Source organism: Adiantum capillus-veneris, unplaced genomic scaffold, assembly GCF_014529385.1.
Source record: "Adiantum capillus-veneris isolate H3 unplaced genomic scaffold, ASM1452938v2 Hic_scaffold_970, whole genome shotgun sequence".
NCBI classification, from domain to species: domain Eukaryota; kingdom Viridiplantae; phylum Streptophyta; class Polypodiopsida; order Polypodiales; family Pteridaceae; genus Adiantum; species Adiantum capillus-veneris.
The window spans coordinates 15359-41537 of record NW_028221925.1 but is presented as its reverse complement, the minus strand read 5'-3'; the positions used below and the strand labels follow the sequence as shown (position 1 = coordinate 41537).

At 46.8% G+C, this 26179-nt stretch overlaps 1 protein-coding gene and 1 pseudogene across 1 annotated transcript; both read right to left on the bottom strand.

Moving 5' to 3' along the window:
- Positions 1–1165: 1165 nt before the first annotated feature.
- Positions 1166–25832, bottom strand: LOC147416444 (uncharacterized). The gene is made up of 6 exons (XM_086508357.1): positions 25553–25832; positions 16663–16828; positions 16333–16585; positions 2011–2272; positions 1758–1921; positions 1166–1667 (listed from the first exon to the last, which is right to left on the bottom strand). Exons 1-6 carry the CDS (start codon positions 25791–25793, stop codon positions 1467–1469), a joined length of 1287 nt encoding a protein of 428 aa, XP_086364483.1. The 5' UTR covers positions 25794–25832; the 3' UTR covers positions 1166–1466.
- On the bottom strand, positions 4232–15554 carry LOC147416445 (uncharacterized; annotated as a pseudogene).
- Positions 25833–26179: the final 347 nt, after the last annotated feature.

The window sequence follows — 26179 nt, the reverse complement described above, 5'->3', positions numbered from 1 at the left end:
AAGTAACCACCTATAGATCAAAATAAATCTTATTTTCTATATAAATAAGACTACATGAATCTTGATGTATGATGCTTACTAGCATACCTGCAGGCTACTAGCAATCCAATCCTAATAATACATAGGATAAGTTCCTAATTTTTGCCTTGCTAAAACAAGCCATAGGGAAGAAACCTCAAAGGTCATGCATCTCCCAGTGTTGGAAATGTGTCAGGCTTCGAAGTGATGAAGACTAGCCGTGATCTTTTCAATAATTTGAAGTGTGGGGCCTTGATTTTAAGAGCTCCCTCCCAAAGTTTCAAATACTTTTTTGATTTTTTGTCATCTGTTTTCTTTAGCTTAGCCATGGTAAAAAACATTTTCCAAAGCATGCACCCTTCCCTTTGAAATTTCTCCTTACAAGAAATTCAATTTTTTCTGTTTTGAAGTTTCTCCTTACATACCTCAGTTTGAAGTTTCTTCTTACCAGAATAACAATTTTTCAATCATTCTTTTTTGTAACCTCACACGTTTAAGGATTCACAAAGGGACCTTATATTCATTCTCTTTGCATCTAGGAATTTCACCTGCAGAGCCAGCAGAATTCCATGCATCACCACCTACAGAAACAACTGCACCTCAAATGCCACTGGACCTTACATTATGAGTTGCCAAGCACCCTCCAACAAACTGAGACCCCCGGAGTATGACAAAAATGTACATTCCCTCTTAAAGGAGGCTCCCCCATAGCTGCTGTCATCTAACGGTCGCCCTGCGGGGTCGCCTACTTAATGGGGAAAGGGCATTGTCCTTCCCCCGTGCCACAACTCTGCCGGGAACCATGGGGGAGCCTACTTCATGAGAATGGACACTGTGTCCTTTCTCTACTCCCATCTCCGCATCAAGATCCATTTAAAAAATCTCACTTGCTCATTTGTGTGAGTTAAGCTCATTTACTTTCATCTTCTGTTGAGCTATAGGCCTGTTGAGCTTTAAGTTCAGCAATGATACAAAGGCCCAGGCTCAATTCCCGAGGACACTCTAGTTATTTATTTCTTATTTTCTGAGGTATGACCTCGACTGTCCTAGGATTCCCACAGGCCCAAAGCAGTCGATCTCAAGCTTTGTCACTGGTGACACTTCAAGGGTATCTGGGAAGAACGCGGACTGTTTTTACAGCTTGATAGACACAAATCAAAGCATACTTAATAAGTAGCTGCTCACAGCTACACAAGATTCTACTTATTGCTTTATGACAATTTTGCTTTAAAACACTTGAATAGATAAAAAATCCAGTCAGGCCAAAAGGAGGCAGGTGAAGACAAAGACCCAACTGGATATAATGGCTCCTTCACTTTCGATTGGAAATCGCCCAATACAAAAATACCAGTGTTCTCTATTCCCCACCCTCTTCCCAATTTACAGCTATGTAAGCCTTGACAAAGAGCCGCTCAGCTGCCTGACAAAAATACTGGTTGTGGCACAACTTAGCCACGTACATTTGCGGGACATTTAATAATGGCAGCATTCTCTTCTAGATGTGCCAACTTTGACATTCCAGCGATGGTCGTCATGACACCTGGAGTTGTACGGGTAAACTGAAGAGCACATTGAGCTGGTGTTCTGGAGTCTCCAAGCTCCGGGAACTTCTCCCTCGCCTCAGGGGCAATACCTTTGACAAGCCCTCCCTGCATCAAAGAAATAGCAAGAATGTTACTTTTTTTAAGATAACTTCACCTTATCAGACATAGAAGTGTTCAAAAGAAAAAACTTGTCACCTGAAATAGTGGCGAAGAAATAAGCACGTTGAGGTTAAGATGGGCTGCAGCATGTAAGAGTGGGAGTCTTCTTCCCTTGATATTCTGAACCGGGTTATTAGCAACATCTTGCAAAGCCAAGTTAAAGGGTACCATGATAGCTTTGAAATGGTGATTGTCACTTCCTGCAACAGATAAGCAAAAAACAATATAATAATGCCGCTAGGAGCAAACCCATAAAAACACATACAAATGGTGGCATGCAAGGAAGTACCAGCGGCCTCTTTGGCAAAATTCACCATCTCTTCACATGAAATGAAGTTTTTTGATCCCGACGTTACTCTGAAAGCATTCCAAGTAGAGACGCCATACATTGATATCTTCCCATCTTTTGCAGCCTGCTCCAGAGCGGCAAACAAGTTTCTCAAACGAGAGAGCACTGTCTGCCGAGCTACAATGCCAAGCTCAATCTCTGGATTATGTATCAAGTATATGTCAATTGTCTGCAAACCGAGATTCCTTCTGCTGGTCTCCAGCTGAAAAACAAGTACTCTCTCTCTCTCTCTCTCTCTCTCTCTCTCTCTCTCTCTCTCTCTCTCTCTCCTTAGTATATTTATTTTGTTATGTTATGTTGTTATTGCTGTTATTTTTCTTACTTTGACTTTGTATCAAATCCACCACATTGTAACTTTCCGGTCTCATAGGTCACTTTGGCCTTTTGAAGACGTTAATATAACAATTCATATACCTAGATGAATCCAGGATAAGCCCAGATTCACCCTTGAAGGAAAGTGCAAGGTATAGACCCATGGTAGTCACCCACAAGACAATATAACCATCAGCTCCATCATGCATAGTATTGACTAAATACGTTAATATAACAATTCATTTCAACTCTCTCTCTCTCTCTCTCTCTCTCTCTCTCTCTCTCTCTCTCTCTCTCACACACACACACACACACACACACACTAGCAAAAGTCTAGTAAGAATCTCACAATGCATCAAGAACAGTCTGCACAAGTAAACTGTCATAAATGACTCAGTTTTAAAGTATTCATTCAATCAATCAACACACATTCAATCTCTTGAGTCTCAATTTGATCTTCAGTATGAAGTTTTAAGTCTTAATTATAGGATTAGCGTGTAAGAGGTAGGGCAGATTCTAGGTTTCCTAGCCGAGCTCGCTACTGCTGTACGTTTGCCCCCCCCCCCCCCCCCCCCCTCCCCCCCCCAACTCGCTGCCTTCAGCTCCCTATCCCGCTTCTCCCTCGCCCACCCCCCCTTGGGCCGTCGGTTTCTCCTTGCGCCTTGACCTTGAGGGCCTGTCCTTAGCAGTCAAAGCTCCTCATAAGTCATTTGGTTCTGGTCATTCGCCCCACTCACAGCAGCAGACACAGATGGAGGCTCATGCTCCGCCCCAGAGGGACTCTCCAGAAGCCCCCTCGCCCGACCCTGCAGAGCCCACCATCCGACTTCCTCCCTCGTCGACAGAGCAAGCGAGCCTACACGCAGAGGTGGAGTGCCTCCAAGCGACTTCTCTCATCTGCAAGATCAACGGCAGCCAACCTAGAAGAGGAGAGGTGTGTGATCTTCTCCAGGCCCGCCTTTTAGCAGAGGTGGGCAAGATTCTTGATCTTCAGTTTCTTGGGTGTGGCTACTACCAGAGTTTGGGACTCCCAAGATGGCGTCCAAGGTCATTGCGATGAGTCCCCCTGGCCATCTGAGCAATTCGGGCACACTTTTGACAATGGCGCCATGGTTTGGACCCAGCTACCGACGTTCTTGTCGACGAGGCAAACCTACCCATCTCAGTCTGCTTCCCCGGCTTGAGGAGGGAGTACCTTCCGTTCCTTTCAAGGATAGGCTTAGAGATTGGGACTGTCCTGAAGACACCTCGCACGGCAGCCTTTGTAGCTGCCAAGGCGGCTGGCATCCCCACAGTACGTGTTCTGGTTCGAGATACCCACACTCTCGCGAAGGTCATCCTACTACCTCGGGTGAGTGGCGGTTGGTTCGTCAGAGCGTGGAGTATTTGGGCCTCCCGAATCAGTGTTTTATTTGTCGTCAGATGGGCCATCTTGCGAAGGCCCGTTCACAGAGGAGACCCCGACCTTCACCGCAAGCTTAGCCGTAGCCTTCAAGGGCTGGCCAATTGCAACAGACAGTCACAAGGTACGCAAGCAGAGCCACCCTCCGAGCTTGGGGCTCAAGCGGAGGAGGGCTGGCAGCAGGTTCGTAGTCGGCGTCGACACGGGCCACCATGCCAGCCTGACACTCAGAGTGGTCCCCCGGCTCCAGTCCAACAACAGTGGGTTCCCATAGGAAACCGTTTCAACCCTCTTCAGCAAGACGAGGTCCCCGCTCCACCTCAGCCTCACCTTCGACAGCCCCTCCCCCCCCCCATCCCCATGTTCCTCTTTGCCTCCCCACCGCGCCCTTCTCCATCTACCGCTCCCCGCCCTCCCGCTCCTCCTCCTCCCGCTAGCCCCCCTGCCTCCACATCTCCTTCCCGCTCCTACCCTGCAGCTGACCGAGGGGGCAAGACCATCCTCGGCTGCTAGGAGATCTCTTGGCAGCACTTTTGCCACGAGTTGCTTAGCAAGAGAGAGATAGCCTTTCTTGCAAACCCCCGTTTTGGTGCAGATGTCTCTCTTTGCAACAGTTCCTCGTGGACTGAAGAGCTTCCACATGCATCGTCGTTGGGACTTCTTTGCCTACGACTTCACACGTTTGCTCGGCGACCATTCACCAAACTTTGAGGCAGCTTTCTTCAGAGTTCATGTATTGTTCCTTACACCTAGACAGATAGAGGCCCTGGACTCAGCAAGAGAGGATGAGAGGATGGGTTGGCCGCTCATTCGCAGCTCGCAACTCACTGATGTGCTGCAATGCCTGCATAACAGAGTCAGCAACCCAACTCGCACGGCCAAAAAACTGCAGGTAAAAAAAATTTGCCCCAAATTTTTTGTTGAGTACGGAATCACTTTCCATACTCGTTTTACGCAGGGCAACCACACGGGTACGAAAAAAACTATGACGTCAAGAGCTTCAGCGATGCCTTGTGGGAGGAGATATTGATCTTCTTATGCTACAAGAGCATCATCTGTGTGATAGTCGCATTAGACGATGTGGTCAGCTTTTGCGTGGGCGGTATGAGACATTCTAGTCAGCATCATTTGGACCTGGTGGCATCAGGGAGGGGTATGTATTTGTATTGCAGACTCTTGGCAGCATGCCATTGTGGACAGAGGTCTTATTGTGCCTGGCAGGGCTCACTGGATTACTATGCAGGTTCAGGGTTGCCTCTTGGGCTTCCTGAACATCTATGCACCCAATCTGGCGAGTGTACGTGCAGAGTTTTGGTCTCATGTTGTAGAGTCTCTGTCGCAATGGTGCATTGGGGGTGACTTCAACATGTTGGAGGACCCCTCTGACACGATTGGAGGTAGCCATGCTATTGTGCATTGAGTTGAGTTGATAGCTTGGGAGAGGCTATGTATGACTTTGTGGGTTTCAGATGTTTGGCAGCACTCTAGCTTTGTGAGGCTCCCAGATAGCCTGGCCTTCTCTCGTTTGGACCGCAGAGTGGGAGCAGTGAATCTATCTCGGATAGATCGCTTCTACACTAGTGACCATTTCTCTAACTTAGGTGGGACAGTTTCCATTCTAGCTGGGACATCTTTTTCGGACCATGCACCAATGATCCTCACAGTGACAGATAGACAGAGGAGGGAGAGCAACGATGATACGCATCCCTGAGAGTATCTTGCTAAACTCTGAGCTCAGAGAGCCAGTGGTGGCTCTTTGGACAGAGGGCTTAGACACGGAGGACTCTCCTGCTGACAGAGTGACCACTGGACTTGCTCAGCTTAGTCGGTTCTTTCTTCAAGAGTCTACGGCCCGCCTGGCTGCAGTGAGAGAGGAGCAGCAGCATCTCTGACAGGGCGTTGCTTCCTTGCAGAGGATGTAGGAGTAGCACCCAGACAATCCCTGGTTGAAGGAGCATTTGCAACAGACTCGCCAAGAGCTTGCCAGCACACAGGAGAGGCGTCATGAGTTTCCTTTCCATCGATAGGCATCTCAGTGGACCCAAGTCGATGACAAAGTGACGGGGGTGTTCTCAAAGCAGTGAGACCCCGACATGCGCATGCCAATGTCAGCCAGTTTAGGAGGCCTGACGGGTCAATTGCTTCAAAGCCAGAGGACATGCGTGCAATTGCTATTGACTTTTACCATGACGTGTTGTTAGGAGAGCCTCCGTCAGAGCGTCAGGATGCATGCAAAGAGCAGGTTTGGACACAGATGCCTTGTCTTGTGATTGAGGAAATGCACCAGAGGCTTGAGCTGCCTCTTCAGCTAGAGGAGCTTCACGCGGCCCTCAAAGCACTTCCCCGTGGTAGTTGTCGAGATGAGGATGGTTTGAAATTGACTCCAAGTTTTTTCTTAGAGTATTGGGACTTGCTTGGCTCAGACCTCTGCATCGCTTTTCAGTACATCTTACACACAAGAGAGATACCTGACAGCATGAGTGAGGGCTTCATCTACCTCATTCCCGAGGAGGGTGGCTCCTTATATGAGATTCGGCAATGGTGGCCCATCGCCATCCTCAACTCGGCCTACAACAATCTTGCCAAGGCTCTGAGTTTGAGGATTCAGCCACTTCTAGAGAGCATTATACATGGGACCCACACAGGTTTTGTCAAGGAGCGCAGTATCCTTGACAACACCTTTACCTTTTGGGAGGCATCAGCCCTCGCCCCCTTGGTGAGGATATGGTGATACTTCTTCTCGATTTTTGAGAGGGCCTACAATAGAGTTGGCTGAGACTTTTTGGAGGGCACTCTACGTAGGATGGGCTTCTCAGATGCCTTTATCAGAGGTGTGTCAGCTCTTTACAAAGGTGCACACAGTCAGGAGCTTTTGGCAGGAGGTAGAGGAGATCGTTCCATGCTTAGACGTTCGGTCAGACAGGGCTGCCCTCTTGCCCCCTTCCTCTTTCTGTTCCATGCATTGGCGATGAGCAGATTTTCGATTTCACAGCAGGTTGATTTGCGTGGCTTAGTGCTCCTTATTCGGGGTGATGAGCTACTGGATAGTTTGTAGACGACTCAGCTTTGTACTTGGAGGGCCAAGAGGCCAACCTGCACAAGTGTGAGCAAGCTCTTGATACATTTTGTTGTGCATCAGGTGCACTGATCAACTGGAGGAAGACAGTGCTCCTACGCCTAATTGGCTGTCACGTGAGGGTTTTAGATGGATCCCCCCAAGGACTACAGTTCGATACTTGGGTTGTCAAGTAGGCTTGGACTAGTCTCCTGAGCAGCACATTGCTCCCCTCCTCTTGTCCATCAGGAGGAACATTGGAGCTCGGCACGACTTTCTTTGGCAAGGAGGGTTGTAGTGGCCAACCAGGTATTGTTGGCTATTATACTTCTTGTTGGATCTTTTTGAGCTCCTCCATCAGCCAGGTAGAGAGGCTAATCAAGAACTTCCTTTGGTCATGGCGTGACACTCAGATAGTCCGGGCCAAAGTGGCCTGGCAGGTCATCACTCTACCTTGTTCTCAGGAGGGGTTGGGGATCATAGACCCAGCACAGCACAGCAGAGCCCTTCTTGGGAAGTTTGTTGTCAAAGGACTGCTTCCAAGGACGGAGTCCTAGAAGGAGTTTTTGCCTCAGTGGCTCAGAGCTAGAGTGCCTCAAGTAGGAGGCGAGTCAGCAACACCCAGATGGATGGGGGCCTTCACGAGACTACAGGTCCTCATCGCAGTTCTGGCTTGCTCAAAGAGTGTACCCTCCATGTTTTTCGAGCTACAGGGTGAGGGTCGATTACACAGTCTCAGTAGATGCCCCATTGGTTGCAGAGTGTTGTTTTCAGAGGATCCGAGTTGTGGGCATTTGTGGGAGGACTTGTGTCATAGATCCTAACCCAACAGCTCTTGAGACAGGCCACTGGAGGATGTGGGCTCGAGTGCAGTAAGATCCTGGAGAGTGGTTTTGGAGGGACCCTTTCTCCTCAGCCGACCGCCCAAGGGTCCCTTTCTTTCAGTACACTCTTCGATTGGGACGTCACATACTGGCAGCACGGAGAGAGGCTCGTCCTGCTGCAGCACCTCATTGGCAAGAGGAGGGTCTCACGCTAAGTTCTTGTCAGCTTTTTGGGCGAGGTTGTGAGACGCCAGACAACCGCAACGAGTCACATTGTTCCAGTGGTTGGTTGCACATAGAGCTACAACAGTATGGGGAGTTGGCTTATACATAGTGGCCTCTCGGCAGCATGTACAGCTTGTGCCCATCCTTTGGAGAGTCGGCGTTATTGTCTTTGGGACTGCCCTATGGCACAGTAGGTGTGGCTTCGGGTCCGTCGGCTGATGCCAGCTCTTTTCCACAGCACGACAGTACACCTGGGGGGCAGTTGCTTGGTCCACTCTCACGGGCCCTGCACTGCAGTTTGAGCTATCCTCCACCAACAAGATGATAGTGATACAGGGAGGTCGACCTAAATTCCAGCCTGCTACAGAGCTTACTCCACAGGAGTGGTGCAGTGAGAGAGAGGTGTCTTGGGAGCTAGTCTGTGGCTTAACACTCTGGTTCATATGGCGGGCCCACAGCTTCCGCATCTTTGAGCGGAGACTATTCGAGATTTTTGGCTTGAGCTAATCCATACACTCGGGGACAGTCGAGAGACTCCAGGGCAGCTTCGTCCGCATGCGGGAGCGTAGAGAGGTGTTGCTTCGACTCTGGCACCCTCGCCTTTCTTCACCATGGTGCAGGGTGTGCTCAGATGGCACTACCATCCACCTATCTCGCTTTTCCATCCTCCCATCTCCTGATTTATCCCTCATTATACATATGATGTTTTTCCATTGGGAGAGTCTCCTTGTATGATTGTTGTAGCCCTCTCTAGTAGAGGTAGTTGTAGCCCCATGGGCAGTTTCAGTAACTAATAGAAGGATCGTTTTCTCGGAAAAAAAAAATTATAGGATTAGCACCCCTAATCCTCACAAGCCCCAAGCCAAGTACATGCACTTCAACAAAGACGACCCTAGAAAACACATGAGATAGGAAAGATTGGTAGTGGGTGGCCAAATTTGGACAAACACTAGCCATACAAGCACCCTAAGTGGCCCGCGCCCTATGTACCATGCAAATTAAGTGGCCAACCAAGGACAAATCCTAGCATAAAGCATGCTTAGTGTTAGTCCCTCATCGGATCCATCCTGCACACATGACATGACACAAGGCAAACTCACACCTAGACACATGTAATGAGCGAACATCAAGCTCGCCTCCCAACCATAGAGCCAATACGGGCGCACCCTCGAGCCTAGGAGCCTGCAGCCAAGCGGGCTAGCCTCTACCACGAGGGTCGGTGGCCGGTGTCCCATACCACCGAGTCCAAACCAATACGGGTGTACGGGCAGAGCTGCCAAGGGCCAAGAGTCCAAGTGTGGTGATCACACAAGATGTCTCACAAATGAGACCCAAGTCCTACATATAGGACTTCATAACCTAAGGGTCAGATTCACATTGGCCGGACATACTACAGACACCCATCCTGATGTCTAGGGGCATAACACTTCCCCCTTATTTTTAATTGTTGTCCTCAGCAATGTCCTCGATTATGAAACAGGGAAAGAGATTCCTTAACGATCTAATTGATTCCCAAGTGGCTTGGGATTCACGACCATGCTTCCACTTGATCAAATATTTGGGGTAAGAAGTCTTGCGAGACTCGCGAACCCTTTGATCGAGAACCGATTCGAGTTCAAGTGGAACATAACGGGTGGTGTCTTCCAAGTTCGGGACTTGCTCGAGAGGAATCACTAAGTCATCCTGCCCTAGCCATTCCTTTAAACGGCTTACGTGAAACACAGGATGTACAGCAATGCCTTGAGGCAGGTCCAACTTATAAGAAACCCCAATTGTCTTCTTTGTAATATGAAATGGACCACAATAACGAGAAGATAATTTTGAGCATGGACCAATTCGAATCATTTCGGAATCCTTCGGTACCTTGGAGTACACCCACATGCCCTCCTGGAGTTCGCGGGGTTGTCGCTGCTGATTAGCATAAAAGTGGCACGATCTTGTACCATCTTTACTCTCTCTTTTGCGATTTGGAGCATTTCTTGCACATCGTGTAAGAAATCGGCTACTCATTGTATCTTGGTCCCTTTGAATCCGGTGGAGATTGGTGGTTTCGGCTCATAATTGTACATAGCATGAACGGGCTATAGCCAGTAGCTAAGTGCCTTGTACTCTTATAAGCAAACTCAATCTCTGTGAGGTAACATTCTCAATCAGATTGATGTCGAGAGACATGCTCGTAGCATGTCCTCCAAGGTTTGATTTGTGTGTTCGGTCTTTACTTCAGTTCAATTTGTGTGTTCGGTCTTTACATCAGTTTCAGGATAATCTGAGGACGACATGCATAGGTGGGTCTCTAATTTTTAGAAGACCGTTTGCCAAAAAATTGCCTGTGAATTTAGAATCACAATCACTGACAATTTCGTCGAGCAAAACATATAGTTTGTATAAATGTTCCACAAAGAGCTGGGCTAGCTCGTAGCCCTTTACGGTGGAACGTGAAGGAATAAATCACACCATCTTCGTGAGTCGATTGACGACGACACAAATGGCATCGTGACCAGGGTTGGTTTCGGGTGATCCAACTACAAAATCCATAGAAATGCTTGTCCATTTGCTATCACGAATTTGCAAAGGATGTAATAGCCCAACGCGTTTTTATCGTTCAGCTTTGTTGAGGTGACATTGCGAGCATTCTCGCACATACTTTTCAACAAAAGCTTTCATGTGCAACCAATAGAAATACCGGCCAACAAAGGCCAAAATACAATGTATACCAAGGTGTCCTGCACTTGGTGCATCATGACACTCCAACAAAATTTGATGATCTTAGAGATATTTCAAAGAGTGGGCCCCAAAGACGTAATGGCGCCAAACCTTCAAGGCATGAATGACCACCAACAATTCCTTCTTCTGTGTGGAATAATGTGTCTGCACATCTGTGAGCTGGCGACTCAAATGCTATTGGCCGTCCGTCCTCGTATAAGACAGCCCAGTTGCATAGTCATTGGCATCTATTTCCACCACAAAGGGTTTGTTTGGATCCACAATCTGCACCAGCTGTGCAATAGTAACAAGTCACTTCAATGTTCGAAAACATTGATCAAGCTCGTCGGTCCATCAAACCAACGAACTAACACTACGCTTTTTGCTTTGGACGCCCTTTAACAAATAAGTAAAGAATTCGGTAATACAAGCGTTATCCTTGATAACTTTTCGAAAGAAGCCCGTAAAACCCAAAAAGGAATTCACTTGCCTGATCATGCAAAGAATGCGTCAATCCAACACATCACGTACCTTCTCGGGTTCGATGCGAATGCCATCAGCCGAGATGACATGACCAAGATACAGCAACTCCGTGCGGAAAAATTCGCAGTTAGTTTGCTTGGCATACTACCAATGTAACATTTAATGGCCTAGTAACTTGTGTGTAGCGGGAAATAGCATGAACATAGTGAGCATTTCATTAGAACAGATTCCTAATGAGAATAACAAGAGTGCTTGGGTGGAGAGAGCAACAAAAAGTATAACACCTAGTTAGATAGCATGAACAATACTTCAAAAGAAAGAGAAATTAAGCAATTGAAATCAGTTGAGGACCGGATTTGCATGGAGCTGGTTCCCCCTCCAAAAGGCTTTGTATTATGGTTTCTCCCATCAAAGAGACATTTTACAATACAATTCTTTGTGTTCCTTCAATACTAGCTAGTGCAATGATCGTGGCAACTACATGCATTTACATGAAAAATCTCTGAATTAGAAAAAGACAAAATACCTGGATTGTTGAAGGCGTTTACCAAAGTATTCGTCGGATGCGGAGGTAGACGCCTTCTTCTTTTGCTTGGGGGACGCCTTATCACCGCGGAAGTGGCCGGTCTGGTGGCGAAACAATGATTCTTCTTTTGATCTTCCACATGAGCTGCCTTTGATTTGCTGACATTCATGGGTTTTTCCCCATAAGGTCCAATGATTGACTGGTGGCTGCTCAAGCGTTCAAGCGCTTGAATTTTGACGTGAAGGAACCACGGTGAGAAGTCTGCCCATCCGTCGGGCCACCTTCAGAAGCCGCCAAAGTATTATTATAATTTTTGGCGAACTTATAGATGTCCTCAATAGAAGTGGACGGATTGCGTAAAACCTCGTTCTGATATGCTGGCGGCAATCCGAAGAGGTACAACGTCTGCACAATGATCATAGGGTCATCGAGAGCCTTCGTTTTGTGGAGAAGATCCTTGAAGGCCTGTGAGTAAGCGTCCATAGTTCACTTTCCCGTCTCACAGCAAAATAGCTTCTTGAAACACTCAATCCTATCGACTTACACAAAGCGAGAGCGAAAGATCGATTGAAACTCTGCCCAAGTTGTGGGTTGTGGTCGTAGCGCAGCCCACCAAGAGTAGGCCTTCCCCTTTAGCATGAACGGAAGCTGCCCAAGACGTTGGGCATCCATAAAACGATGCATATCGAAGAAGGCGGTCCATTTCGCCAACCACGAGTCTAGCAATCTCTTCGCGCTCTTTCATTTCCCCTTTGAAGAGGTCAAGATAGAGCTGAAGAGGCAAAGTACCCATGGTGACGAGCGAAAATGAGACCTGCGTAGAGCACAATTCCACGAGTTGTCTCTGCATCTCTACAAACTGCTACTGCAGCATAGCAACGAGAGATGTTTCAAAGGCAAATGGCGGAAAAGAAGAACTCTCGAGACGAAGCCTATGCGTGTGTGTGGAATCAGGAGGAGAAAGAGGCCCTCCTCCATTAGTTGATGTGTGCTCACAGCGCCATTCTCGTGCGGAGAAGCGTCATGTGACGCCATGGCGCTTGGATGTGCGGGTAAATACGGGAGTATGCCGTAGAGACTCGCTTGGGGAACAGCGCCCAAGACATAAAGCAAATAAGTAAAATGGCACTAGCAAAAGAGAGAGAGGGAGCACAAGACCTTTGTGCGAGAGAGAGAGAGAGAGAGAGAGAGAGAGAGAGAGAGAGAGAGAGAGAGAAAGAAAGAAAGAAAGAAAGATTTTTAACGTCTATGTCAGGCCGAAATCGGCCTATGAGACAAATCAAATGTACATGGTGTGTATGTCATCCGTCTATCGGAAAGACAAATGAAACAAAACTGATACAAAACTGAACTGAATGTAGGTAGTGGGGTATCTGAGGAGGGATGGAGCTCTATCTATAGGGGTATATGCATGTCTATATGCTCAAGGTAGTACAATCATGAGAATGCATCAAGCTATCTAGCTCCATCCTGTACTAATGGGGGGATGTAAGATGTGGTACATGGGCGGGTCTGGTGCCAAGGCTGCCCGGATGAAAGCTGTCGGGTCGGCCCTCATCTGGGCCACTCGCTCCTCAGTGGCACGGCGCTCCCGGGCTCGGATCTCCTCGATCTGTCGGTGGTGGGAGCTCGCGCCCCTGTAGCCTGTGACTCGTGGTCGTCGTCTAGCTCGGCTCACCTCCACCTGTGGGAGTGTCACTCCCCTCTGAGTGTCTGGTGGGGGAGGGGCGGTAATCCTCTGAGAGAGAGAGAGAGAGAGAGAGAGAGAGAGAGAGAGCGATGATAATGAAGTAAACGCTCCTGCTCTACGGCGCATTAAATAGGAGAGGCGGGAAGGACTAACCACCCTACAGGGCTAACTGCCTCAAGCGGGGAACCTTCCCGAGTATTTACTCTGCATTTTACTCATTTCATGAATAATTTTCAGGTTTCTCACTTTGTCCGGCCTTTTAAGTGACTTGATTTTTAAAAAAGGGACAGTTTGTACCTATTTAAAAATAGGGCTGGTCACTTGAAAGAGTGGGCGGCCACTTTGGTAAGGAAGGGTAAAGAAAAACCCTTAATGCTCCTAAACTAACGAGCGCCGACTGAGAACTTTGCGGCCCTCGCATAACCAACCCTCTTGTGCCAACGCAGACTTGCCGCCGCAAGTGTAACCACCCATGTAGCTGCTTTCGCGTTGCCTTGCATGGCCGCCGTCGTGTCGCCCCTACTCTCCGCCCTCGAGCTGCACACCTGGCTGAGCTGACCGTTTGCGTGCCTGGCCGCCTTCGTGCGTGCTGACGTGGCATGTACAGCCAGCGGCCCAGCAGGCTACATACAGCAGTGCAGCCAACGGCTCTGCACACCACTGCACGTCTTGGGTTTTCGTCATTGACCTCATAGGGTGAGGAATAATGCCTATGAGACACAATGGTCGGAACACCATGATGCATGGAAGCTGAACTACCATGATGCACAAATGTAACATACTTTTTCCATCTCCGTTTCCTGGAAATGATATACTCCATGAGCAATAAAATTCTCTTACCGAGACGCGTTTACAGAAGGTGCTATCAAGTCCTTGGAGTGGCAGCTCCCGAGGACACCCTCAAACATACTCGGTTACGGAGAGATCAAAAGACACACCAAGCATCCATGTGACTGCCCCAGCAATCAGCATCCCACGCACGAGAATCTGTGAAAAAAATTCACCAGATTCCCACCACCGGCTAGCATGTGCCCCCCCTTGCCCTCCTCTCTCGCTAGTAGTGTCCCATACCACCCTATAGGAGAGTTGAGAGAACCTGTCAAGCTGGGCCATCACAGTCCAATGAGCTCTAGTGGTTTTGTGCACGTCTCCATGTCGTGCATACGAGCAGGAAGAAGCTCTGCTACCAATGTTAGTCTCTCGCCGGATCCATCTTGCACACATGACATGACACAAGCCAAACTCACAACTAGACACACGTAATGAGAGGACATCAGGCTCACCTCCCAGCCATAGAGCCAATACGGGCTCACCCTCGATCCTGCAGCCAGCGGGCTACCACAAGAGCCGGTGTCCCATACCACCAAGCCCACACCAGTACAGGTGTACGGGCAAAGCTGCCAAGGGCCAAGAGTCCAAGTGTGGTGATCACACAAGATGTCTCACAAATGAGACCCAAGTCCTATTTATAGGACTTCATAACCTAAGGGCCAGGTTCACACTGGAAGGACATACTGCAAGCTCCCATCCTGATGTTTGGGGACGAAACACTCAGCTACCTAAAGTGAAGCAATAGGAGAAACACAAGGCCCCACACGTGGCCTATACTCTGAAAGGATCCCTAAAAACTCTCTATAGCTCAAGACCCTCTACCAAGCCACTCAGATATACACCTTCATAGGTCAGAATAGTCTGAATTTACGAATTATAAGAGAGGCTAAAACACCCGCAAAAACACAAGGCACACAAGAAAACCGGAAAAGAAGAAAAACCAAATCACCTTATTTGCTTCTACACAAAAAAGAAAAGAAACAATTATTTACCATCTAGTAACAGCACCCTCTTGAAAAATCCTTACAAGAAAGTAGAGATTGATCAACGCCTAAATGTAATCCTACAAAGCCTATAAAGTCCAATCGAAGTATCTGCAACAACTAATGTTCTTGAAGAGCAATACTAAATAGTAGAAAGTTGAGTGCTCCGAAGCGACACAGAAGAGAATAGATACCAAGACCTTTGGTGTCATCCGAAGGTCTGACAATATCATTCATGAGGAAATAATCTCAGCACACTTACTCCAATCTTAGAACAGACGTCTGGTAGTGGGTTATACCCTGCCTAAGAAGGCAGACCACTCCTGTGCTTCCACTGAAGTCAAATCCTATAGCATCTGTCGGAACCAGATAGGGTATGCTAACTGCTGTGACCCCACGAATCTGCTCAGAAAAATCTTTCCATTCCAAAGTGGTAAACGATCTTGCCATCCCGCTCTCTCCAAGTTATTGATGCAACTTAAAAGGTGCACGTAAGTGGTGTGAGACAGGTCTTTCTCATATTTATCACTGCCTGTGAAATTGGTATTAGAACCAGCTATCTTATCACTCACAGATTTCTCTTGGGTTGTGTGTATGCTCTCAAAACTCAATGGTACCCCACAATGACTTCTTTTAACTCAAGGAGACAAGTTTACCACTTTCATTAACTTGAGTCCAGAGAAATCAAGCATTGTTGACGTAAGGTCGAAATCATGGTGCCCCTGCAACATGGGTAGAGAGTTCTTTGGAGTAGGGCTGAGGCCACCTTGACATTTTGGGGAACCATTGCATGGCTAAAACCCGTAGCTTTCTGAATGCTCCTCCAAAGACCGTACCACAAATGTCCCAGTTTCTCAGCTCTCAGCCCCTTCCTTTGTCTTCCAGCAAAGTGAATTATTTAATGAGATTACACAATGGCTGATGTGACAAGTTTCACCATTTCAGGGAGTGCTGTTGGAGTAGGGGTGAATCGTGCAGCTTCACATTCTCAGTGGCTTGAAAAGGAGGCACACCATCCTTACAACCATCTCAACATCCCAGGTACCACTTTACCCATGAGACTCTCGCAATTTATGTCAATACAATTTGTGATGACTTTCTTTTCAACCAATGGGTGAAGCAGACTATTACATGCTTTGGCAACAGTTGGCAATTGAGAGTTGTCACATAAAACAAGTAGTACCAAATTATTTGTAAGCAAAAATTGTTAAACCGTTTTTTCTCTCACCTGATTCATAACAAATGGTGTAGAGAGGCAGTGAACACCTCCTACAAATTCTTCCCACTGAAAAAGTCCAGCTTTGACATACTTATCTTCAATGTATGTGCGAGGATCGACGCTCTCTCTATAATCAAATGATAGAAACCCTCCCTTGGTGCAAACAACTATTTCGTTTCTCTTTATGATACCTTGATCAATAGCTTTTGCAATGCTTCGACCCACTGCTCGCTCACTATGCATACTACGATAATTACTTGCTCTGCAAAATCACAGATATACAGCAAAGTGAGCCAATCTGCTGAATAACTTAGCCACTTGGATAACAAGATAACTTACGTGTCTATAAAATTGATGCCAAGGTTAAATCCCCTTGTTATAGTTTTAATGTAATCTATGTCTACTTCTTCAGTCTCACTGCCCCCGAATGTTCCAATGCCAAGAGATGAAACAACTAGATCGCCAAGCTGCCCACCAGCTCTCAGCTGTCTAAAATGACCAGGCCCTACAAAAAATCAGAAAAACATAGTGAAGCACATTACTGCACACCTGATCCAGTCATACTATTTAACATTAATATGTGACTTCAAATTGCTATAGGGGAAGACAGTACTGCATACAAAAAGAAAGGATCTGAAGGCACCACTTTGAGTCTATCCCAATGCTCAGCATTTATGCTACAATTTGACACAATTCTGGGTTCATTCCTTAATTTCATATCATAGCAACAATTGAAACGCTATACAGTATCAACCCGGTAATATGCTGAGTATTCACTTTCCACGCAGACCTTCAGAAATAACTCAAGCTCCTCCCCACACCCTCACCCCCCCTCCCTTTGCCTCCCCTTTCAAAAGGGTGGTGCATCCATCCCTCAATCATAAACACGCTAAAAGACTCGTGAGAAATATCAGGCACTCAAGCCCTCCTTGAACATCGGAAACAAAGCAGTAACTAAACTAATTCCATACTATTAACACATTGGACAATGAATAAAATAGTCACAATGGAGCTAGGCGCATGCAGAAGTATTAAAGAACAAGCCAATAGCATACCTCCATATACAATGCACCAATCATAAATTGAGAAGGTGTAACACGCTTGGACACTCCAAGCAAGAAATCAATAGCAACACATTCAACAGAAACTTCAAAATCACTGAACTTTAAGAGAGAGAGAGAGAGAGAGAGAGACCGGCGGAGTTCCGTGCCCAGTGGAATAGGCCCCAAAGTCTAGCGTCCCTTTCGGTATTTCTTTATCATTAATCATTGCAAAGTACAACTCTCGAGGAACCTCTACTCTCAGACTCTGCGTCCAGATGCTCTGCAAAGTGAGGCTCCAAGGGCTCTTATAAACAGTATAAGGGATGCCAAAAGCAAAGTCTCAAAGGCAGTTCAAAAGCGTCAAGTCCCAATAGCATCTGGCCCAAAAACAGCCAGCGCGTTTAGTTGCCACGTCATGATGTCAACGCAAATTGTGGACATCCGTACAGCCTGCCACATCAGCGCAATTTGTGGAGATCTGCCACGTCAATAGTTGCACGCAATTTCTTTAATCTCTTTATGTCCCCATGGGCCCCATCGGACGAAACCCCCATAAGTTGGGATAACTTATAAAATAGTAATTTTATCCATCATATCCATCAATTGGACATGCCACGTCATCATTTTGTGACATACCCCCTCTAGAAAGAATTGTAATTGCCCTCAATTACGCCTGCAAAATCAAACATAAGCGAGAAACCAATTCAATAGACACCGACTCTAAGTACCGACGCACTAGACGACACAAATCCAACACTTACACAAAGACGACAGTCACTGAAGATTCAAATCACATTCAAATCAAATCACATAAAGTACATCGAGATATCGGACCATGATGTATCGGCAACGTGTTTAGCGATAGCATCTAGATCTATCCCAGATCTCACGAATGTCTGAATTGACTAATTCTTATTGCTATCACGTCCATCTCATCTAGAATCTCAAGACCCAAATGCTGCAGTCATTTCGTCTTTCAAACATGCACTCAAACACGACTCACATGAAAGAGCACAAGTAAATCAAATTCATTTCGGGGATTTACATGTCGAAGTACTTCTTTCATAAAGTCATCCAAAAGAATACTGTAAGTCCACCAGTATCCCTGAAATCCAAAGAAAAATCAGACTTTATTCCATCTGGGTAACCTGTGACAAAGAAGTAGAGTGACTGTTGCTAGATTGGCTTTATCTCACAAAAAAATAATTCTATATGAATTATTGGAATTTTAAGTGAGAGGGTTTTTCTCACTGAAGACATCCGAGTACAGATATTTCTAGTGTGTCATTCAGAGTGATGACGAGAGCACTGTAAAAGGGAATATTTGTAAGGCCACCAGGAATGGGTACTTCAGATGCGTCACATCGGATGGGTGACGGGGAGCATCGGGAAGAAGCATTCGACCATCCGGGAGCAGACATCTCTGATACGTCATAGGATGATTGACATAGAGCATCGCAAAGGAGATTGTACTGTAAGTTCAATAGGAAAGGACGCATCACAAGGTGGGTGACAAGTGCATCGGAAAGGGAATATCCATAGTCAGGAGGAAATTCTGAACTGGGTTAGATTTAAGCACAAGGATGAACAAGCACTTGAACGAAGATGGGTTCATAGGAAACTTTGAGGGAAAACGGGTGCTTTCTAAGAAAGCAGGTTGCTTTTTGGGAAAGCACATGCTTTCCTGCGAGGGAGTCTATGTCTGCATTGCAACTGTGCATGAGATTGCATCCACGGACGCCTAGGAAGTGCTATGTAAGCATTTTTTTTAACTTATAAGGTTTTATTGGTTTTTGGGCAGGTTCAGAAAATTCTTAAATAGACCCGTCGCCCACTTGATAAGTGGGCAGCCACCCTTAAAATAAATCACAAAAAAACCCAGCGCTGCCTTTCAGCAGCAGCGTACGATCTCTCTCTCTTTCTGGCGCAGCCCAAGTGATCTCTCTCTCCATCTCTTTGGCGCCCCGCTCCCTCCCCTATTCGTGCCAGGCGAGGTCGCCCCTATTCTTACCGGCTGCCAGGAGCACAAAAGCAGCCTCTCTCTCTCACACCGGGGGAAGAAAGCCAGCGCTAGCAAGGAGGATGGGCTGCTGCAGATCTCAGCAGTGGAGATGACGCCGCCGGTGAGTCCTATGGCTGCCCCAAGTGTACCAGATGTGGCCAGGACCCAATGCGCGAGTTCCCTCGCGAAGAAGTGCCTACGGAGCGTGTTTCCATCGCGACAAGCTGCTGCTTCTCTCTGTTTTCAGCCCATAAACTACGAGGACGGGGCTGATTTATGAGAAGGAACCCGAGAGCGCATTTCTTCTGTGTGTAGGATTGGAAGAGACACTTCCTCTGTGAGAACTCTCTCGGGGAATTGTTTTTCAAGAACCGAATTGCGTTTCAAGCGCCAAAGCTTTGAAGGTAATGTTTTTCTTGTTATGATCACTGAGTATTTGTTTGCAGGTGTACTTCCTCTTCGTGAGGGAGTAGGAGCAGAGGAAGGCATAAGCCTCTGCAGGAGAAAAGCGTTCTGAGGAGCTAGAGCCAGATCAGCCCAAGGGTTTTGTACCCGAGATTGGGAAGTAAATTCACGAATCTGATATTGATAGACTCTCGAGTTGGGATTAGGAACTTGAGACTCCCAAGGAGGACTTCGTGTCCAAGAAAGCAGAGTTGTTCTGCAGGAAGAAGACTCTGGAAGTAGAGTCAGAAAAAAGTTGCAAGGATGCCATGCCTTGAGTCTGGAAGGTGAAATCCCGAGGCTAGAACTTAGATTCTCGAGGACTCAGAATAAGGAACGGAAGTTCCTAGGAATAGGGCTTTGCCTTGAGGATGGAAGATGAGGCTTCCGGGAACCATAAGGTCTTATTCTAGAACGAACGTGGTAATACGTTCGGTTGAAGTGCTTGTATAGACTTCTCCTCAGTAATAAAGATACTACGAGGGGGGGTCTAGTCCCTGGTACCGTGTCGATCTCTCACTCTCTATCTCTCTCGCTCTCTCTATTTCTTTCTATATCCTCCGGCTTCAGTATTAAGTGATAAATTTCATTTATTTGAGAATACTTTATATTGTTATGCGCTCCCGTCTGTGACAGTGACTCTCCTCTTGTGCACTCCCGTCTGCACCAAATTCAACCCTGCTGATCTCCGAGATTTCTTGGAATAGTCAAAGCTAGACCAAAAGCCTCAAGGTAAAGTTCCAGTATCCGAGGAGTATCTGCTAGGTCCTCCTCCTCCATCCACTTTGCATCCAATGCCGAATACTTCTTGACTAAGAACCGCCGTTCACTTTACCTTGCTCTTTCCTTTCCTGGTAAGCTAGTATCTGTTCCAGAACGAGAATCTCCTCACTCTGTTCCACTTCAGGTTGCTCCTCAGGCTCCCTGTCAATTGGCACCTCCCCCTTGAAAGGTTTCAATAGACTCTGTCACAAGACGGGCACCACGTGCCAAACAGAAAAGAACAGATTGAACAGACTTTTAGCACTTCAATAACAACTGAACTGAAAGAGAGAGACGACACGTGACACGGAGTGGCAAAATGCCACCCCAGAAAGTATTGGCCCCAAACCTTGATGCCCCTTTCAATATTTCTTTATTTTGCATCAACAAAGTACAAGCCAGTACTCCATCCTCTGCACCTTCGTCCAGAAGCATGCCAGAGAATCAGCCCTAGCCTCATATTTAAAGGCCCTTGGCCATTAAAAGCAATTTACATGAAAAGCCTTCAAAGTCAAAAGCATCTCGTCCAAAAGCAGATGCCCAAAAACTGTCAGCGTGATTTACGAAAATCCGTACAATTGCCACGTCAATAGTGCAAATGTCACGTGACACATCCCAACCCTATGTGTCCGTGGACAAGCTACACAACAGCAGGGTTCACTCAAGTCAAGTCAAGTCTAGATTAGCACTGATCTGGCACTTTTGTGAGTCTATTCGTAGACCGTGCATGCCCAGTCACTTAGCATAGATGCATATCCTCCGGTTGCACACAGCATGATCATCGGAATTCCCATCAGAATCCATTAGCATCAGTTAGGGAAATTTTTCAGTGCATTTAGCCTATTTTCCTATTTATTGGTTATTTTCACTTATTATTTTTAAGTGACTTTCCAACAAAAGTAGGTAGGGCAATTTTGCTAAGTTAATATATAAGCAAACCCAAGTTAGCACTTTCTGGCAGAAGAGGCAGCAGGAGCTTCCCGCTCAACAGGTCACTTCTCAGCAGTACCCCCCAGAGCCTAGCGTTTTGGATAAAGAACTCCGTCGGTGTTTCCTCTTGCAGTTACCGCGGCAACACAAGATTCCCAGCATTCCTCCCAAGCAATCATCGCCATCATCACTCCCATCTTGGCGTTTTTCCCACGACTCCCAACCTCGGCCTGGGCGTTTTTACTAACGCCAGACATTGCTGCTCTTCCCAGCGTTTTCAGCCGAGCACTAACGCTAGCAAAACTCAGCCTTGGCAGCGTTTTTTGCAGCAAGTACAATCAGCCTAAAACGCAGCTTTATGGAGCAAGAACATCAGCGATTTCACCTTCAGCAAAGACCCCGGCAAAGCCCCAATTTTCAGCCATAAAAACGCAGCCAAAACAGTCATTTTCAGACACCGAAACAGTCCCCGAATTCAGCGATTAGAAGATCACAGATTTCAGCCATCAAGTCGCCGTCGACGTCATCGTCGTCATCATCGGCATAGTCCCATTGCATCGGTCCATTGCATCTGCATTGTACGCATTTGTGCAATCAAGTAGACCAATCTCACCGACGAGAGTGGGGCCTTCGGAGGAGGGTTTTACAACCTCGTATCTCTTCTCTCTCCTTCTCTCAGTCTCATTCATTTGCACGCACAACATCCACTCACTTTGTTCGTGACCACAGCACTCTACAAGACGGAAAGCTCTCTCTTTCCCTAAAGAACTAAAAGGAACCTTGAACGATAAAGATCACTAATCTTGAGAAAATACAACATTCATTCCGCTACACCTAACAGCAAATCAAGGAAATCTGTACAGTCTGCCACGTCAATAGTCAACGTGAAACGCGCGATTCCGTACAATCTACCACGTCAGCAATCAACGTGAAACATGGGATCCGGTCCAGTCTACCACGTCAACAGTCATCATGAAACGCAAGATTCTGTACAGGCTACCACGTCAGCAATTAGCGCAAAATCCAAGCAGTCTGTATAGCTGCCACGTCATCAGTTTCTGCTACTTCTGCTTCTTAGAGTTTAGGTCCCTCGGCCGGTGACATACACAGTGGCTCCGTTATTCAGTGGGTCAACACGTCAGCAGTTTGTGACAGACTCTCTTCTTAAAAGAGAGTAATTGTCACAAGACTCGCACCACGTGCCAATAGAAAAGAACAGACTTTTAACACTTCAATAACAACTGAAATGAAAGAGAGAGACGACACGCAAAACGGAGTGGCGGAATTCCACCTCGGAGAGTATTGGCCCCAAACCCTGGCGCCCCTTTCGGTGTTTCTTTATATTGCATCAACACAATACAAGCCGGTACTCCAAACTCTACACCTTCTCCAAGAAGCATGCCAAAGAATGAGCCCTAACCTCATATTTAAAGGCCCTAGGCCTGAAAAGCAGTTATAGTGAAAAGACTTTAAAACTCTAAAGCTTCTGGTCCAAAAGCAAAGCAAAAAAGCTGCCAACGCAATTTACAAAAATCCGTAGAACCTGCCACGTCATCAACAAGCACAAAATGTGGAATTCCGTACAACCTACCATGTCATAATGTCAGCGCAATTTTAGGAAATCTGCCACGTCATCAATTTTGGCGTGTGTTCGGATACTGCTTTATTAATTTTTTTTGTCACTTGGGGCCCCATCGAATGGGGTCCCCGTAAGTTGGTAGGACTTCTTCTTCTGTTACTTGCTCTTCTTAGGGTTTAGGCCCCTCGGCTAGCTTTTGTAAGTTGACTCCATTCTTTAGGCTTTGACACGTCAACAGTCTGTTACATCTCCCCTTCTTGAAAGAGAGCAATCGTCCGCGATTACAGCATATCTGCAAAACAATTCAAGTTAGCTCAAAAAAAATTCCGAGGGACGATACGAGCGACAATCAGTTTGCTCTTTTTATTAGGGAGTTAGCTTCTCCTTTCTGCTCTTTTGATCAAGGAGTTCGCTTCTCCTTTTCGGTCGTTTTGATCAAGGAATTAGCTTCTCCTTTCGTCCAGATCGAAACTCTTGATATTCCGACGTAGTAAAATTAGCCATCAATAAAACAATGTTTCTCGTGAAAAGGGACGAGAATTTCCTCAAGAAAACAATGTTTTATTGAGAAAATTAAAGAAATGAAGAGAAGAAACATTGTTTTATTGAGAAAATTGAAGGAATGGAGAGAGAGAGAGAGAGAGAGAGAGAGAGAGAGAGAGAGAGAGAGAGAGAGAGGGGTTCGTTGTTTATCACTAGAAGGCTTGTCACTTGAGCTTGGGAACTTGGGCATGAAAGGTGGTACTTGAGTGTCACTTGCGCTTGGGGTGCTTGGGCTTGAGACAGAAAGGGAGCTTGAGCCTTGAACTTGCAAGGTGACCATCATTTCAAACTTGGGCTTGCTTTGAGCGTGAATCTTGAGAGCTTGAGGCTTGTGAAGGGCAAGAGACTGCTTCTAAGGCCCCAAAATAAATTGCCTTTAGCCAATTTTTCTCAAAGATTAGGCTGTTGGCACATCTCCTAGCCGTCCCCCATTTTTGGGACGCCAACCCCAAGACGCCCATTACGACCACCCCATTGTCTGGACCATCCCCTCCTTGTGACCCTGCTGTGTGCAGCCAGCCACCCAATGGACCTTGCATGTCCCTTCCCGCTCTAGAAACAGAAAGGCTGCTTTTAATCCCTCCACCAATCCATTCTATCCCCTTTGTAGCTTTCCATGGGCATGAAATAAAAACATTATTACGCAACACTACTCACATGGTAAATGTAGAAAAGGCAAAGCATCAGTCTATACAAAAAGCCATATCCATGAGAAAAACGCTTTGATGTTGCCCAAAGCTGACAGCTGAGGTCCCCTCATGGAGCGTGCTATAATCATGGGTGTTAAGAGCTCAAATGAGGAATAAGCAAATAGCTACAATAGTCATGAGAATGCAAGATAACCTATTACAAAAATCACAAAACTATCAGAGCTTCGACAAATAAATCCATTTGCTGATATCTGCAGAGGCACAGAAACTTCCCTGGTCATAAATGCAGGCAGCTGACAGTGAGTAGAGAATAACTTACAATGTTCCTCAATCCTAATAAAATCCACTTAGTTTTTTCCTCTACGCATTACACTCAGCTTGTAGGGGAAGACACGTCGTAATGTAAGCCTCCTCTTATCATCTTGTAAAGACAACTGCAGCCAGATGCTAAAGGGCTTCCAATTGAGAGATACCCGCAACTGTGCAACCCCTTGCGCCAACATCATCTCTCACTCATATAAAACATCTATGATCATATATACACCCTGCAGGTGTAACCCCTTTTGTCTTGATGAACATGGGCCTAGACCATATAGCGCCCACATACTATTACAAGAATCACATTTGCCAACATAGTGAGCAATTACAATAGACTCGTAACAAGTTGACCCAAACAACAGGCAACAACACCACTATTACATGAATCACATTTTCCAACATAGTGAGCATTTACAGTAGACTTCGTAACAAGTTGAGCCAAATAACAGGTAACAACACCACTATTACAAGAATCACATTTGCCTACATAGTGAGCATTCACAGTAGACTTCATAACAAGTTGACCCAAACAACAGGCAACAACACCACTAAAATTTTAAGAGGTTCTGTGAGGCACTCCTGTTAGCTTTCTAAAAGCTCTGCAAACACTCATTGCCCCGTTCCAAAGCCCAGGGGGTTTAATAAAAGTGTTATTAAACACAAATTCTTGCTAGCATAGAATCCTGCAGTTTGGTCGGACATCAGATGTCCTGCAATGCAGAAAATTTCATCTGAGAGTAAAGATGCTAGCTCCTTAGAGCCCCCACAGGCGAGCTTTGGCCCCCACCTCCAACCCTTGACCCATTCCTACCTCGAAGAAGTAATGCAATTGCACTCAGTTCCTGACCTCTGAGTGGGCCCATTTTAGTTAGACCCTGTGTGTTGGCCTTCTAAAAGACTCTATCATTGGCAATCATGTACAAGGCCAAAGTTTGAACGTATGAAATGGGAAGTATACCTGCAGCAGAGCCGATTCGCTGGGCGTATTGGGCGGTTCCAGAACTGTCAGCATGGCCGGCTATGAGGTTTGCGGCAATGTCTGGGACGGGCTGTGCGGCATCGGATTCTGCAGCGGGAGTGGCGGCCGAGCACAGGCCACGCAAGAAAAGAGGATATCCGTTGTCTTGAGAACTTTGAAAGGCCGCTGACGAGCAAAAAGAACGATGCGCTCGCAGAAGCAGAGCTCTCGCCATAGACATTCCCCTCCCCCCTCGCCTAAACCCCTACCAAAACCTTTCCTGTACACGTCATTAAGTGGGTGCTGTAGACGGTGCAAGTTCAAATCTTATCGACCCTCACGGGGTCAGCCACGAGGGATCTAGGGTCCAAATTCAAGCGCGTGGAACGACCTTGATCGCAGTCGTCCGATCGTGCGGTGAACTAGAGGGTGAACTCGAGGCAAAAATGGCACCCCAAGTTCACCCGCCTCGCAGGGTGTGGGTCGAACCCAAGACCTCCCAGGTGCCACACGAATGCCCTACCATCACTCTAGCGTGTGCCGTTGTCCCATGTTGGCATGGCACATGATCACACCCTAGTTTACCCGCCCCTAGTTCACCCCTAGTTCACTGCATGATAAGACGCT